The sequence below is a fragment of the Gymnodraco acuticeps genome, unplaced genomic scaffold (genome assembly GCF_902827175.1).
Source record: "Gymnodraco acuticeps unplaced genomic scaffold, fGymAcu1.1, whole genome shotgun sequence".
In the NCBI taxonomy this organism is placed as follows: domain Eukaryota; kingdom Metazoa; phylum Chordata; class Actinopteri; order Perciformes; family Bathydraconidae; genus Gymnodraco; species Gymnodraco acuticeps.
In genome coordinates this window covers 1,561,101-1,578,633 of record NW_022990889.1, presented here as the reverse complement: position 1 = coordinate 1,578,633, position 17,533 = coordinate 1,561,101, and the positions used below count along the sequence as shown (strand labels likewise).

General features: G+C 41.2%; 1 protein-coding gene and 1 long non-coding RNA gene across 3 annotated transcripts; both read left to right on the top strand.

The window, feature by feature from the left end:
* The first annotated feature begins 11,740 nt into the window (after positions 1–11,740).
* On the top strand, positions 11,741–12,720 carry LOC117557645. The gene is made up of 3 exons (XR_004570746.1): positions 11,741–11,869; positions 12,020–12,296; positions 12,647–12,720. It is a non-coding gene; the product is annotated as an uncharacterized LOC117557645 (long non-coding RNA).
* A 1,656-nt stretch (positions 12,721–14,376) lies between these two features.
* LOC117557724 lies at positions 14,377–16,228 on the top strand. Of its 2 annotated transcripts, none has more exons than XM_034233690.1 (5): positions 14,377–14,514; positions 14,620–14,798; positions 14,958–15,200; positions 15,337–15,750; positions 15,878–16,205. In XM_034233690.1, exons 2-5 carry the CDS (start codon positions 14,645–14,647, stop codon positions 16,051–16,053), a joined length of 987 nt encoding a protein of 328 aa, XP_034089581.1. In that variant the 5' UTR covers positions 14,377–14,514; positions 14,620–14,644; the 3' UTR covers positions 16,054–16,205. The 2 variants fall into 2 exon arrangements, with proteins under 2 accessions (XP_034089581.1, XP_034089582.1); XM_034233691.1 differs by having other exon boundaries at positions 14,392–14,798; positions 15,337–15,507; positions 15,602–15,750; positions 15,878–16,228.
* Positions 16,229–17,533: the final 1,305 nt, after the last annotated feature.

Here is a 17,533-nt window from a genome sequence, read left to right as displayed (position 1 = left end):
TATACGCACCACTAGAGCTGCTCTTCTTTCTCTTAGCGAGGACAGCGCTGCCCCCCCCCCCCACCCTCCAAATCTCCATTTAAAAAAAGAATATCAAGATTATGTCGGTGTATTATTTTGTTGTGGTTTAAGTTTGAAAAGTATTGTCAATTAATGGATAAACATCTCCATTTTGACTGTTTCTCCCATCAGCTAAAAGTGTCCAACAAAATTACTGGCCAAAGCAAAATAATACTGCAGAAAATATCATAAAAACGGCACACATTGTCCGTGGTATCAGTGTTATACACCTCCAGGCGCATTTAGGCAGAATTTACACTGCTTTTACGCTGCCTAGAGGATCTTATCGTGTTTGTCCAGTGGTCTTTCGGGGCTCACTGAGGTTATTTCCTCGCCAGTATCGGCAGGGCCGCCTTAATGCACGGGCTGACCTGGGCTGAAGCCCAGGGGCCTACGGAGATCGGGGGCCTATCATGAGCCAATACAAAATAAAAAAAATATTTAACATTTTTTTTAAAAAAATTGTATTTCCGATGTTTTTAAAAAAAATTTAAATAAACAAAGTCTTGGCTTTCAGAATATGAAACTTTTATTTCCAAAATCACACGATAAATACATTTTTTAAGCTAGTAAAGGGAAGAAGACAGCTCTCCCTCGCCACTCTGCTGTTCCCCTCCCTCCGCTGAAATTATGAATGTAAGCGTATAGTAATCATAGATAACACAGCAGGGTCCCTTACAGTTTGTTTTCATCTGATTTCAAATAAACAAAGTCTTGGCTTTCAGAATATTAAACTTGTTTCGGCAAATTCAGATGATAAATACAACTTTGAAGCTTTGGCATAATTACAAGCGGAGAACGGAGTAACTTGACGTCACAGCAGGCACAACAACAGCCGGTGTTTCTCGTGAGTGGTTTCCCCGGGAAACAAACACAATACACACAAACGCAAAATTACACAAACACACACGTATACACACTTGTGAGCTTCCCCCAGACCAGTAATTCAAACGAAAATATCTTCCCTCCGTAGTATTTTGATCATTTGCTCCGCTAATTAATCAGATCGATGGATTCCATTTTTCTCAAAAATGATGACTCCGAAACAGTCAGTGGGCACCACTTAACAGCCAATCAGAATGAGAATATGTTTCACATGTGACTTATTCAAATTGCGAGTGATTGAGTGACAGATGAAGGTTGTTTAGGAGAAAAAGTTTGAGAAGAAAAAGTTTGAGAGTGGCGCTCGGAAAAGGAAATTGTTGAGATAAAAGGAGTTTCGAGACAAGCAGCTATTACAAAAATGCCGAAGCCTACAGGTTATTTTAAACCTGTAGGCCAGGATGAGGAGGAAGAACAGATTAGTTCTGTACCGAGTGGCAGCGGTGCCGGCCGCGGGGCCTCGGAGCCAAGTAGGCCGTCTGGTTCTGATAGCGATGGAGTAGCGGGAGAGGAAAAACAGACAGGAGGGACATTATCTGTTGGAGGAGATGGAGAAGGGGGACGAGGACTTGCTACGTGGAGGGGAGCCAACGGCAACCGGACAAATACATGAGGGAGGCCCGATACGTCAGTCATCTGGAGGAGAGGATCAGGCGCGCGTAGAGCAGAGTGGAGAAGTGCGATCACAGAGCCTGCCGAGGCTATAAATGACTTTGATTTGTTGTTTAAATAGGGGGCCTACAAAACCATCAGCCCCAGGGCCTGATGGCAGGTTAAGGCGGGCTTGAGTATCGGGACTCGCCGTGCCCTGCGTCGCGATGTCAATGTAGAAGTGCACTCATCTGAATGCCAAGATTAAATGCGTCTCGTCTGGTGTAGCCTACTACCCACCTGTACAGAGCCAGTCTACAGTTCAGTGCATTTCCACAATGTTTAGATTACTGAATTAGGCAAAAACACCAATACAACTTTTCTGGAATCACTTTAACCCCTTTACCACACAGACGGTCTTTGCTTTGAACTGGTGACTCCCTTAACAGCCACCTAAAGTCTGTTGCATCTACAATAACTAAATGGATTAATGTTGTAATTACAGAGCAACAATTACGCAAGGCTGTTCACATTGAAACGTGTGGATAATTTAAAGGTCCCATGTCATGGCCATTTCTACTGATCATAATTCCATTGTTGAGGTCTACTAGAATATATTTACATTGTTCAATGTTCCAAAATCACATTGGTTTTCTCATACAGCATCTCTGTATAGTGTATTCACTCTCTGTCCTGCTCCTGCAGCATAGACAGGTATTTTCTGTGTTAGAGTTTTACTCGCTACAGGGTGTACTTTGAGGGTTTGTGACTTTGCAGACCGTTTACATGCAGAAAAAGCTACATAACACACAAGAGGACGGGTAATAACCGGAAAAGCATGACATGGGACCTTTAAAACTTCCCTCCATCAGGGCCTGCCTTACTCCCAGGTAATGAGGTAACAGGGGTTGGGTTATGGCAGAGGTGTCAACACTTTTTTCACCGAGGGCCACATACAGAAAAATATAGGAAGGGCTGGGCCGCTCACTGGAGGTTAGAAGTTAGAAAAATCAATCAAATGTAGGTGAATTATGGTTGATATTGATGAAAATAAGTAAGAACACACACACTCCATAGGGGTTTCATTTATTGAGTTAGCAGCTAATTTCTTAAAACAGGAGGCTCAGATTGCTTACGATAAGAGGAAATATTAAGCATTTATTTCAAGGTTGTTGTGTAAATGGATTATTGGCAGGGCTGCACATAACTGGTGCGCAGGTGCGCATGCGCACCTCCGCCAAAAAAAGAGCACCGGGTCATTTGAAAAAAGGCGCATTTGCTACGTTGCACTGGCGTTATAGATGTTCGCCTAGGGCGCCAGATCTGGGGAGGCGCTGCGCTGGCAGCTCTGGGAGGGAAAAAAACATTTTTGACCGTTGGTGCTCATCCTAATTTTCGGCCTTGATGTAACAATATTCATAATTAAGTAAATGTAACACCCTTTTCACCCCGGTTACACTTTTCATTTGCCCTGTATGATGGGTGCTGTAAGTGATGAAAATGGGGGATGTTGGCTTATCTGGCACCCGCAACTCACAGCCAAAATGCGAGTGAGCGAGGGAGGGTGCACCAGTTCCGGTGTTGTGTCACATTATGCCTCCCCGTCATTAAATGACCCCCTTGTCACGGGAACGCGCATTTCTCAATGACACGTTTACACCTCTAAATGACACGTTTACACCATAGGTTTACACCTTAAAACGATGTTTAAAACGAAAAGTAAACATTCAGGGTTTTTATTAATGGTAATTTTCAGACTGTGAGTTGTTTAGTGGTAGCTCATAGTCTTGATTCTTCTGGTTTAACTTTTCGCTCCGTATTTGAAGTGTCGAAATTCATTCGTCACTTCCTTTTCAGTTTTTGTTTTTTTTTAATCTTTTTTTTTATCATTATTGTTACATAGTTGTCATCTAATAATCAAAATATATGTTTACAAATGTTACATAGTCTTTGTCAGGATATTATTATATACGCTATCGCTATGCGTACAAAATAAAAGTGTGACATTCATGAAACTTGCTCCATTTATTGGTACCAGTCCTAGAACCATACCCTGAAAAATGCTTGAGGGTGGGATTCATAGAAACCTCTTTTGGGGGGGGGGCATTTTATGACAGGCCTGGCCATCACAATATTCCCCCCCTTGCTATCTTACAAAATAAAAGTGTGACATTCATGAAACTTGCTCCATTTATTGGTACCAGTCCTAGAACCATACCCTGAAAAATGCTTGAGGGTGGGATTCATAGAAACCTCTTTGGGGGGGGGGGGGGTTTATGACAGGCCTGGCCATCACAATATGCCCCCCCTTGCTATCTTACAAAATAAAAGTGTGACATTCATGAAACTTGCTCCATTTATTGGTACCAGTCCTAGAACCATACCCTGAAAAATGCTTGAGGGTGGGATTCATAGAAACCTCTTTTGGGGGGGGGGCATTTTTTGACAGGCCTGGCCATCACAATATGCCCCCCCTTGCTATCTTACAAAAATAAAAGTGTGACATTCATGAAACTTGCTCCATTTATTGGTACCCGTCCTAGAACCATACCCATACGGCAACCCAAATGGGACACTTGACACAGTGGTCTTTGGCAAAGCAGAAAAAGAACACCCGACAATATTAATCTGAACGAGAGAGATTAGTTAGTTAGTTAGATTAGTTATTGTTATTACAACGTGACTTCATATTACAACGTGACTTCTCTATTATTTAACAACTCTTTTTATTGGGTTCTTTTATTTTGGGTTAAGTAGATTGTCAGAATAAGTGAGAAATGGATTTAACTTCTGTTAGACAGCTATCATACTGAATAAATATTTACTGTGAATGTATGCAAAAATATATGGCATTAATAATGTATAATCTAATTACATTAACTGTGAATGTTTCATTTTATTTAAAATGAAATAAAATTACATGAAAAAGTTGATTCAAGGTCTTTACCAGCTTTGGAATTATATATATATAGCACCTTCTTCCATCCCATCTCTACTGACAATCATTAACACTTAGATTTTATATTTATATTCACTGTTGGATGCTGGACCTAAGATTTTCAACGACATAATTACTCTGTTGCTATGTTAGTTTGACAATAAAGAACCTTGAACCTTATGATATCGTCACCCTTTTCAGTGATTGACTTGAACACTGAGAATGTTTTTATGAACTTCAGACATTTTCAAATACAAATGTGATCATACACCAACACACTTTTTAGGGATATACATTTTTCACACACAACACACAACCATTTACTAAATTACACCAAATCCCATCATAATACGAGCAAATAAAAAGGCACAATACATATATTGTGTGTGTGTGTGTGTGTGTGTGTGTGTGTGTGTGTGTGTGTGTGTAGGGCGGCACTAGCCAGCATCCAGCCACAACAGTTTGTGTGTGTGTGTGTGTGTGTGTGTGTGTGTGTGTGTGTGTGTGTGTGTGCTTAGGGCGGCACTAGCCAGCATCCAGCCACAAGAGAGTGTGTGTGTGTGTGCGTGTATGTGTGTGTGTGTGTGTGTAGGGCGGCACTATCCAGCGTCCAGCCATGATAGCGTGTATGTGTGTGTAGGGCGGCACTAGCCAGCGTCCAGCCACAAGAGAGTGTGTATGTGTGTGTGTGTGTGTGTGTCTCACTCCTTCTCCAACCTCCCAAACTTTCTTTTTATGTGTGCATTGTTATTTGTGCTTGAGCAACATTTTACTTGAATTTTATTTCAATGAAATTAGTTGTAATTATTGTCCTATGTTTTAATTTGTTTTACAGAGATGTTTCACAGCTGCCTGGGTCTAGCGGCCCACAGGCGGCGTTTATCCAGCAGCCAGAACATCCATCTGTGCCTGCCCCCAGGTCAAGATCTACCGTGGCTCAAGGGCCTTTGGCCCCTAAATCGATCTGTTGTTCTGTTTGTCTGTCTTTTGTTTTGTTATGTTTGTCTTTGCACTATTACTTGTGAAGCGACCTTGGGTCCCCTGAAAGGCGCTATAGAAATCGAAGCTATTATTATTTTATTATTATTACCAGAGCCATCACCACCACCAGCATCACTACAGCTGCCTCCACCTCCATCTGTGGCTGCCACCAGGTCAAGATACATCTCAGCACAAAGGCTCCACCACAGCCATCACCTTCAACCCAGCCAGCAAGGAGGTCTCGTGGAGGTCTCGTATAGCACTTGTACACCCCACCTACACAGCAGCCCATGCACCATCACCCCCATCTTCACAGCAGCCAGACCCACTGTCTTGGAAGACAGACAAAGACCTTGACACTGTCTTGACATTTATAATGAATAGTTGGTTGAAAGTTCTGATGTTCAATATTGTAAATAGTTAGATTTTCCAGTTTCTTATATTTATATAAATAGTTGGTTGAAAAAAACATTTATAATAAATTGTTGGTTGAAAAAAAAAGGTTGAATGCTCAATTTCTATTTGTACACATCACATTACATTACATTGCATTTAGCTGACGCTTTTATCCAAAGCGACTTACAATAAGTACATTCGACCAGGAAGACACAACCTTGAAGAAAACAGAATCATATAAGTACATCAGGTTTCATAGAGCCAAAACATTTCAAGTGCTACTCAACTGGCTTTAGATAAGCCAGTCCTTTATTAGTATATAAGTGCTTTGTTAATAGTTCTATCGCTCAAAGTGGAGTCGAAAGAGATGAGTTTTCAGTCTGCGCCGGAAGATGTGCAAGCTATCTGCTGTCCTGATGTCAATGGGGAGCTCATTCCACCATCTTGGAGCCAGGATAGCAAACCCACGTGTTTTTGCCGATGGGAACTTGGGTCCCCCTCGCAGCGAGGGCGCAGCGAGTCGTTTGGCTGATGCAGAGCGTAGTGCACGCGCTGGGGTGTACGGTTTAACCATGTCCTGGATGTACGAAGGGCCAGATCCATTCGCAGCATGGTAAGCAAGTACCAGTGTCTTGAAGTGGATTCTAGCAGTTACCGGAAGCCAGTGAAGGGAGCGGAGGAGCGGAGTGGTGTGGGAAAATTTAGGAAGGTTGAAGACCAGACGAGCCGCTGCATTCTGGATGAGCTGCAGAGGTCGGATGGCACATGCAGGTAGACCAGCCAGGAGGGAGTTGCAGTAGTCTAGGCGTGAGATGACGAGAGCCTGGACCAGAACCTGCGTCGCTTTCTGTGTCAGCTGAACCTTGGTATGTAATATGAAGTCATTATTCAGTCCTAATGTATCTCAGTCCCTGCTGTGGTGAAAGTAGAGTGATAAACACCTATTCTACTCAAAATTCGAATTTAATTTTTTTCATTTTAGACATGAATAACAAATGTATATACAGTGTAATTCAAATATTTCACTGCTTTTGTGATCCTAAGACTTTGGTAACCAAATCTAAAACACCAAAACAATTCGATCACATGAGTACATTTGTGTTTTCACAAAAGTTTTGCTAAACCATCGGGCAGTACCGATCGGGCAGGGAGACGGATCGGGTAGTGACTGTCACTACCCGATCTGCAGCTCTGCCCGATCTGCAGTGCGCATGTGCGAGATGGTCCGCCATATTGGACAACTCCGGACGGCAACCCAAGATGGACACTTGATACAGTGGCTTTTAGCAAAGCTTAAAAATAAAACTCGAGAGAGATGAGTTATTGTTATTACGACATGACTTCACTATTATTTAACAACTCTTTTTATTGGGTTCTTTTATTTGGGGTTAAGTACATTGTCAGAATAAGTGAGAAATGGATTTAACTTCTGTTAGACAGCTATCATACTGAATACATATTTACTGTGAATGTGTGCAAAAATGTATGGCATATGGCTGTCTAACAGAAGTTACATTCATTTCTCACTTATTCTGACAATGTACTTAACCCCAAATAAAAGAACCCAATAAAAAGAGTTGTTAAATAATAGTGAAGTCACGTTGTAATAACAATAACTCATCTCTCTCGAGTTTTCCTTTTGAGCTTTGCCAAAAGCCACTTTGTCAATGTTGTCCTACTTGGGATGCCGTCCGGAGTTGTCCAATATGGCGGACCATCTCGCACATGCGCACTGCAGATCGGGCAGAGCTGCAGATCGGGTAGTGACAGTGACAATGGCAAAATGAAGCTTTGAATGAAGCATCGAACCACTTGGACAATTGTGTCGGAAATAGGTTCATTTCTCGAAGCTTCAGTTACAGCGACCTCTCCTGGCGAAGTGCAAGGCTGCAGTGGGTTTAACGTATCTTTGCCTTGAAAAATATTCGATGCACACACACACACACACAGTGTCACACACACTAAGACTGAATATCATGTTCTATTTGCAATTAAAGATTGATAATTGTGTGTATTGGGTTATTGAGAAGAGACTAGAGAGTGCAGAACGACCTATCTTTCTTCCTGGCTTGCTCTATAATGATATCAAATGCAATACCAACAACAACTCAACAGCAACAACGCAAACTACGACAACAACCCACACATTGTGCATTGTTTAGAGCGGTCATAAAGTGTTGAAGCACTCAAATTTGAAACTTTTTCAACCTGTCACCTGTCAGAATCGAGACGAGGCAGTGCATTGAATCGCGTGAATGGACCGCGAACCAGTCAAGTGATTCATTCAGGAAATGAAGCAGTTGCTGCTTCGGACGTCACATGTCACGTGATTTGAAGCAGTTGCTGCTTCGGACGTCATATGTCACGTGATTTGAAGCAAGCTTCGAAGCACTGCTTCTATGGAATAGGAAGTCCAGGGTTGAAGCTCCGTTCGAAGCTTCAGTGTCAAACTGCCATCACTACCCATTGCTGGTATGATAACAACCTGGTACTAAGCACACAGGCATCTTGTTAAAGTTATCTTATCTTAGCCAGCGCCATATAGATAGATTCTATCTATATGGCGCTGATCTTAGCTATCTCTTAGTGGAGGAAAACAGTTATGACATCACTTACGCCACTCTGGGATTTGTAGTCTTTCTAGTTACGTATTTTTCATAGTCTTATATTTCAACAGTTTTACGACAAACTGACTTTTTTGACGTGGAAATTATTGTTTAAGATTGACAAACGTCATATGTGTAATTCATGGCACAATTCAAACGGGATCGAAAGATAAGTTTTCTCTCCTCATTGACTTCAATGCATAATTTTTCCGAAATAAGGTCCCATGGACCGGAAGTAGATGGGCGTACAAGGACTTCAATTTAGTTTTTTTAATTTCTCAAATGAATTCATTAGAATAAGCATACCTAAATTGTAGAATGATAACAGTGACAGCTCATTGTCTCAACCTGATTCTGTTCAAAGTTGTTGATATTCAATTATCAAATGATCTTACAAATGCACAGTCTCTCCAGAATAAAGATTCAATAATGCTCCACCTTTTAGTAGGTCATGAAACCAGAGCACCCAGAGCCAAGAGTCAATGTGTGTGTGTGTGTGTCTGTGTGTGTGTGTGTGTGTGTGTGTGTGTGTGTGTGTGTGTGTGTGTGTGTGTGTGTGTGTGTGTGTGTGTGTGTGTGTGTGTGTGTGTGTGTGTGTGTATACTGCATACACCCCCATAGCAACCCAACTGTGAGATAACATGGTAACAGACTCGCGTTATTATATCAAAGTATAGATACATTTTATGTTATTATTTGTTTCAATGTTTGTACATTGTAGTATATATTTTTCAAATGTGAAATATAATTGGTACATTTCATTATAATTCTTGTATCATGTTTTATGTCTCAGGGTGGAGTAGCTATTCAAATGTCACATGTTTGTCTTATATTGATCTTGAAGCCTCAATAACAGAGGAATGTCAAGCTGTCCTCCATGAATTGATTCTTCTTCTGGAGAAAATAAATCAGCATTGATGCAGGTAATCACAGTAGAGAGCTAAAGAAACCAATTGGATTCTGTCATTTTTCTACTTTCGTGTTGGTGAATTGACAGCTTAAAGCAATACATTCATCTTATATACTGTAGCCTCTGGCGTTCACACCCAGTGACAGAAAGGGATGGCTGAGGGAGGAAGGGCAGTGAGAGAGGACAAGAGAAATTATCCAGAATGTCATGCTTTTCACATTTTTCACTCTCAATGTGCCAATTCTCATATATAGGCCATATGGCGTAAGCAGCCCTATTTCAACATTGCACCTACTGTTGCAAGTAAACTCACAGTTGGGGATTTGCTTGAGGGCATCTATAGCTATTATTCTGCACCAAGCGAAGTAGACCACATTTCAGTCAGACAACTCACGTGCATGACCTATCATGCAAAATGCACCTTTGTACGTCTTTTATACATGAATATGTGTCCCCGGTGTTCCAGGGAACTCACCAAGTGTCAGAAAACACAACCCTCTCTATTTTCCTCCTTAGCCAAATCTCTAAAAAAGGGGCTGCAACGGATCTGAAAAAAACGGATCCAGATTTCAATACTTTTCTACGTCACAAAGACGTGCTCCGCTTATTGGTCAACTCTCCACCTATCAGGGGAATGAGCCACGGCTACGTGCATTGCCAAACCTCTCATTCGCATATAGGCCAGAGATATAGGCTATCGGCAGGCTAAATCAACCCCAGTCACATCTGTGTTTTTGTCTGCTCTTGCTAGGATGTTTAAGCCAGTTAAACGCTGTGCTGTTGTTGGCTGCAAGACTCGAGAAAGGGGACAGCATGCAATGCCATCAGTGGAAAAAGAAAATAATCTGTGGCTAGACTTCATTTTCAAGGGACATGTGCCAGAAGACCATGGCAGATTTCTGTTGGTGTGTTCCAAACATTTTACGACGGACATGTTTATGAACTTCTCTCAAGTCCAACACGGATATGCCTCCAAACTAATGCTAAACCCGGGATCAATACCAACCATCCGGGACCAGGCCAGTGAGGACACATCCAATTTTGAAGCTGTAAGTTTTTATTTAGCGGTGTTTTTCCTGATAAAGCGATCTCTAGCTTGTAGTATGTAGCATGTAGTATGTAGCATGTAGCATGTCGCTTCGCCGTATCAATGTCGCCTCAAACCCGAATAGTAATCGGTTAGGTGTTTATATGTTTTGTTAACATTTTATTTTGTACGCTCCGCAGTCTTTGCTTTGTCTTTTATTTTAATTATCAGGCATTTGCTAACATGTTCAGACATACTGCCGTAATGGCGATCTGTGTGAAGGCTGTAAAGCCACGCCCTAGCCGATAACACAAGTATTTATTCTCCTATTTATTAGTATTTTGTATCTTCTAAAATCATATTGAGTAAGTTATAATAACAAACGTAATCTTCTGTAGGCAAGTGCCGTTTTTTCCAGCGTTATATGTAAAAGCTTTTGTGATTGTAGTCTGTAAGAACGATCAGATTTCATCGATCTGTAAGCTAAGCTACGCTAATGAGACATGCCGTTTTTTGCAGCGTTATATGTAAAAGATTTTGTATGTTTACTTGTTTGCGCACATTAATGTAAATGGGGGTGTGTTAGGATACAACACTGTGTATGTATGCGAGGGGGGACACACACCACGAGTAAAACGGAGCTAAAGCCCCGTTGGTCTGTTGTTGTTGACGAGGCCTTACCTCTAGCAACAGGCTAATTAGTGGCTAGCACTCATTACAGTCAGTCTACTGAGCTCAGCCCCTCTCCAACACATCATCTGTATTGAGTCAGAAACACAGCATGCACGTTACGGTTCAAAACTAACTCAGATTGAAAAAGGCTAAGCAAAGAGCTTTGCTAAATAGAGAGTTTTAGCCCCCATCTTTTGGGATTTCAGACTATATTTATCCAAATAGTATTTTCTCATCCTGAATACTAAGTTGAGATGATTTTGTTCTAACTATGTTTTCTTCTTTACAGGCCAGCACCTCACATGCTACCAGCAGATTACCTGTGATGATAGATTTTGCATGTCAGACTGACCCACCCAAGTACCGTACTGTTCGTACACAGCTATCCTCGAGGACTCTTGGTTCACATCGAAGTACAGGTTAGAAGCACGTTTTTCAAATGTTCTTTGGATACATCTTGACATTCTGATGTTGTAGCCTTTAATTTGTGTGCTTCTAATTGTTGTAAAAATATTTTTGTTTTATCTTTTGTTTTGTTTTGAATGTCAAATACAATTATGTTACAGCTGTCCAGGCTAAAATTCCCTGCAGAAGCGTTGGTGTCGAAACACTTCCGTTGGAAGTGCCAGTGCCCTTTTTAACATCCACCCCCTTAAAGAGACCACCAAAGAGGCCTGTGTGGATCTTGAAGAGGAATACGAAGATCCATTTGAGGGAAGCTCTTCTTTGGTGATTTCCGAAGGCCAGGATGCAACTTATGATCCAGCAGAATCCATAACAAATGCTACAGAAACAACAGCCATGTCGTAAGTTACTGAAATATCACTATGTGTGAGTTTGTCTATGTATTGTATTTTTTGCTGTATATAATTCAAACATTGATAATAGGGAAACACCAAAGATCTCAAAAGCAACAATCTGTGTGATGGATCGTAACTTCTATTTTTTTGTTTTAGTGGTCAAGAACAAAACCCCCCCCAGACGATCAACACATACATCGTGTATGAGACCTGCCTCATGGAGCTTTTTGAATCATGTCCTGTGTGCAAGCGTGTGTGTGATGTACAAACCAGAAGGATCGGTACATTCATATCAGTGCAGCAGCTGTGCCCCCATTGTCAGTTTACAAGAAACTGGAATAGCCAGCCTGTTCTTGGGAGTACTCCAGTTGGAAACCTGCAGCTATCAGTTGCAACATATGTCAACGGAGCATCTTTCTACAAACTTTCAAAGGTAAATTAACTGCAGAAGATTGTTTTGCCAATGTTTGAAAATGCAAATGTTGTTGTTGAATAAGATAGGACAAGGTAACAAGAGTGAGAAAATGTGGGAATAGGGCACTGTTAGGTAACGACCCATGCTAATATGTAAAGCTCTTTTGGGAGGGTGGTGTGGAGAAAGAGAAGAGATGTGAAAGGGGCACTGTAGAGTAAGCACCCCTAATGACATGTTCAGCTCTTTCCTTGTTTAAAAAAAGGGCAGCTCATTTGCACTTTCCAGGTTCTCCTCATCGACTCGTCAACAAATCTACAGGTGATCTTTGAGATGAAAATGTATTCTTGCGGTTTTCTTTCAACCATTAGGTCTTCAAAGCAATGAATATGCAGCTATGCAAATACAACACCTTCCGAAGGCATGCCAGGATGTTCATTGAGCCAATGATTGTTTCTTACTGGTAAAAATCACAGGAAGGCATGCTACAGAAGCTCCATGCAGAGGAGAAAGGGATATTTGGTGGTGATATGAGGGCTGACTCTCCAGGTATGTATTTTTTATATAATTCACATTTTACATTTCAGAAAGGGGTTTCACTATGTGTGATTTGTTCAATTAATGGTTCCTGAAAAACATATGCTAAACACTGCAAGCAAAAATACAAATTCACCATCCGCAGAGAAAAGTAATTACTAGTGGTACACGATAATTATCGGTCCAATATTAGGAATTATGACGTCATCCCGATAAACCCGATAACAGTATTAATAGCCCCGATAATATACAATATATTTTTTGGGTAAAAAAAAAGAAAAAAATACTGCGGTATGGGTTGATTGGGATGAGGGGCGCTTGTTTTTCACTCGGCTCCTCCCGTTTTGCCAGTACTGTGGTATTAGTGGTTTAGGAAGAGGGGAGTTTTTCACAAATCCAGCGCTCCCTAACTCATGCCTGGCTGTGACGTAAATGGTGTGCGGCAGTGAAGCCAGGACAGTAAACAAACATGTCGTCGGTAGTATGGGACTATTTCAAAGTTTCAGAGTTAGATAGTTCGCTTGCAAATACAAATGCATTAACAAATGCAATGCAGAAGTTCCACGAGGAGGGAAAAAGGCAACGAGCTATAATACTTCCAACCTGATTTGTCACCTGAAACATCGCCATCGCTACGACGGTGTGTTAAAAGCGTAAGAAGACGCCTGCGCTGCTAAACTAGCGGTGAATCCAAAGCCAGCTGCAAAGGCACCGGGGCTTTTACCTATCGACGAGGCTTTTAAAAAAGGCAAGAAGTTTGCCAGAGACGACCCCAGGGCTAAAACGATCTCTAACTTCATCATAGAAATGATGGCGCTTGACGAGAGTCAAAACTGTTCTTGGCTTTGTTTAGTTCATAGTAGTAATGCTCATGTCATTTGCTCACTACTAGTCTTTTTTTACCACCAGGTGTGCAAAAACTACAGGTACGTACATTTAATATATATTATATTATTATCGGTATCGGTCTTGAGAAGCAGGAAGTTATCGGTATCGGTTTCAAAAAACCAATATCGTGCATCCCTAGTAATTACTGTAAAACATATTTTCACAGGCCACTCTGCAAACTTCGGAAGCTACACTATTCTTTCACACACACATACGGGTATTGGGCCGAGCGCGACACCGTACTTCCGGTATGCGCCGTTTTACGCGAGGTGCAAGCAGCCGTACACCGTCTTGGTGTTGCTAAGCTTCCTGTACTGAATATCATAGTCTATTGCCTTAATCAATATCTAGTCAACTCTAAAATACCACATATATGCAATGGCATGATAATATTATTGTGACAAGTGGGGTATTCACCTGGTGTTTCCAGAAATTAGACGTAGATGCAGCCAAAATCGACGAAGGCCACTGTCGTTTTTCCATACATCTGCAGGCAGTCTGTAACAACCCACACAGCTCTAGTTTACGCTGGTAACGACTTAGAGCACACCCCTCAAGTCCAGAGATGTAATCCGAAGACATGTAGCGATTTCTTCGGTCGTTAATTCAGAAAAAAAACCTACTGCGCTCTGCCTGGCTAGTTAGCTAGCTGTTTATATTTGCACTTCCAGGATATTAGCACCTCCAGGAAAATGGCGCATTTATATATATTTATATGGCGCGTGTTGCATTGTGGGTAGCTCGTGACGTCACTGTGTGTGAAAGAATGATGGACCTGAAGAACAACAAAGTCGTTGACCTCCAGTTGGTTCAGGTAAGTGGGGTGAAATGAAATATCAATGTTTTTTTCTTTAACACTGTTTGCACGTTATATTTAAAATGTGTGTATCAATGGTTATTTGTATGTGTCATAACGGAGCAATGAGGTCGGTGGAAGCTACCACATGGAGTTAGAGGGCCTGAAAAGGAGTCTGGAGTTGTTAAAGGAACGTGGTGTGACTCTGGACTGTATTGTCACGGACAGACATCTGCAAATTCAGAAATTCCTAAGGGAAAGCAGCATCACCCAATTCTTTGATGTGTGGCACATAGAAAAAGGTATTTTTCTTTATATTAATTTCTATGTAAATAAATCGATTGTAAATACAATCATTATTTTATTTAGACACAAACCCGGCTTCCTACAATCACATCAGTATAATAATATTTTGAGTAAACTTGTATGTATATTAACTACATGTTAAATGTATTTATTAGGGATTTCTAAGCAACTGGAGAAGGCTGCAAAAAAGAAGGACTGCGAAAAACTTCGAGGGTGGGTGAAGAGTATAAGAAACCACATATACTGGACTGCAGCAACCTCCACCACCGGGCCTGAGAGAGTGGCCAAATGGACTTCCATCCTGAACCACGTGCAGGATATCCACTCTCATGATGACCCCCTGTTCCCTAAGTGCCTTCATCCACTGTGCATTGCGCAATACCAATGGATGGCTGCAGGTATGTTGTTCATAAACCATATTACATTACTCCTCTATAAATATTTGTAAGGGACAACTATTGAATACAGGATGTTGTCAGACACAATCTATAAAGCATGACAATTCAAATATGACTTTGATTTTCAAATTCTTAGGAACGCCGGCCTTTCACAAGCTGGAGACAATTCTCTCAACCAAGAGGATTTTGAAAGCTGTGGCCAAACTCAGCCCACACCACCAGACTTCATCTTTGAGTCATTCCATGCCGTCATCCTGCGCTTTGCTCCAAAGAATGTTGTGTTTCCATTTCTTGGAATGTTGTGCAGGTAAAATAAACCATAGTTACTTACTAATTAGTGACAATTTGTACATCCTTTGCTATGATTTCCATTTTTTTTTTTCTCATGGCGGAAATGAAAGACTGTACCTGGCAGCCCTGCACTACAATGAAAATGCTGAGCGTGCACAAGCCACTACATCCACTGGAAACCCTCTGTATAAACTGCAGTTCCCAAAGGCCAGGAAGGGAGAATGCAGAGCAAAACCAGTAAAGACTGACCCCACATTCCGTAAGTGTTTAAAATATTTATTATACAACTATTTACAAATATAAAATTAGAAAGAACTTTCAGTTTTTTACATGCATATACTAATGTAAACCACATTTTTTGTTGTGCTTTTTTTAACATTGCACAGGCTACGTGGCCAACTTGATGGACCTCATCTTCGACCAAGTCTTTGTGGACCCTGCACCATTCACACAGGCGCTTCTGAAGATACCCATCCCAGAGGACCTGTGTTCCCAATATGAGCGACCTGACAGGGAGGAGGTCATCTCCGGGTATGCTACACGGTTCAATTTGACTGTCTGAACCCAACATAGACATTTCGCGGATCAGGAAACTCCCTGCGAATCCTGAGGACAACGCAGGCCGGAATCACCACTCTGATCCTGCGTCCAAGGAAGCCCCAGCACCAGCTCACAAAGGCTAGATCAGTGGTTCCCAAACGGTGTGCCGTGGGATTTTGTGACAACCATACGTTATTATTGCAATATACAACTACACAAAAATAATTATTTTTTAATTTACTATATCAGTACTTTGTAGGTTTATATGTACGTAATCTGCGCGACTTGTGCATCCACATCTCCACGTGCAGTGCTGCATAAACATGGCTGAGTCAGCGATAACTCTCGAGGGGTGGAGGTATGCTCATTATTTTGAGTTCGTCCGAAGAATAGACAGGAATGTGACGGTGAGGTGCAAACTGTTCAGGCCAGAAGCTGTTATCCACTGCTGTAAACACCACGTCAAACCTCAACAAACACCTGCAAAGAACACATGCTAACGTGAAGCTATCGCACACGCTATTTGTTGTTTGTTTATATCACGCAGTCTGTTCTTCTTCTCTGTCTTCCGGTTGTTGCCTGTTTTGAATGACAAATACACACTACCGCCGCCTGCTGGTAAGGAAAGGTATTGCCACTCACGCATGCGCAGTTCGTACGTGCTCGGCGAGTAAAGTAACGAGTTACTTTATGTAGATAGTAACGAAGTAGTGTAATATACTTCTTTTTTTTTTTAAAGTAATATGTAATATATATTTTTTTTTTTAGTAACGACACCATCTCTGGAGTTGGCGTTCTCTACTCTGGTTTACATGAAGAACAACAGGAGGTCACGGCTCTCTGTTGAACAGGACTTGCGAGTGGCCCTCTCTTCAGTGCCACCAAGGATTAACAAATTCTGCAAGCCCCGACAGGCACATGTATCTCACTAATTTGTAAGTCGGCAACATATTTACAATAGCACATGTTTCAATGCTGATTGCTGAAATGTTACATTTATAATTTCAGGACCATGTGCATGTGCCATGCAGCTTCCTTGCATTGACAGTTCTCTGTGCTGAATTTCTGCTGAGTTTCCTTTGTCTCATTTTTAATTTTGTGACCCTGTCTGGTTTAAATGAGTGTGTTGCTGCTTTGATGAAGCCTAATTTGATAAAGTTTCAAATTAGTTTCTGAAATATTTCGTTAATAAATATTTCATGAGTAATATAGTATAGTATAGTAATATATTTTATTTGTATTGTCATTTTATTTGGCATTAGTAAATAATTATGCACATTTACAGATATTTTACATGATATGAGTGATAACACGTGTTATAAGGGCTATTTTGCACAATAGGTGTGCCTTGAGATTTTTACTTGTCCTTTGGTGTGCCTTGGGCACAAGTTTGGGAACCACTGGGCTAGATACCTGTGACGCCTGAAATCATTAAAAAATATATTTAGTGTCATTTATACAAAATACAAGTACATTTAGTTTTTTTTTTTATGGGTTCAAAG

Coding starts and splice junctions, on each gene's coding strand:
- LOC117557724 (XM_034233690.1), top strand. CDS start 14,645: ATGGAGTTAGAGGGCCTGAAAAGGAGTCTGGAGTTGTTAAAGGAACGT. Junction 14,799..14,957: donor TGTGTGGCACATAGAAAAAG/GTATTTTTCTTT, acceptor TGTATTTATTAG/GGATTTCTAAGCAACTGGAG. Junction 15,201..15,336: donor ATACCAATGGATGGCTGCAG/GTATGTTGTTCA, acceptor TCAAATTCTTAG/GAACGCCGGCCTTTCACAAG.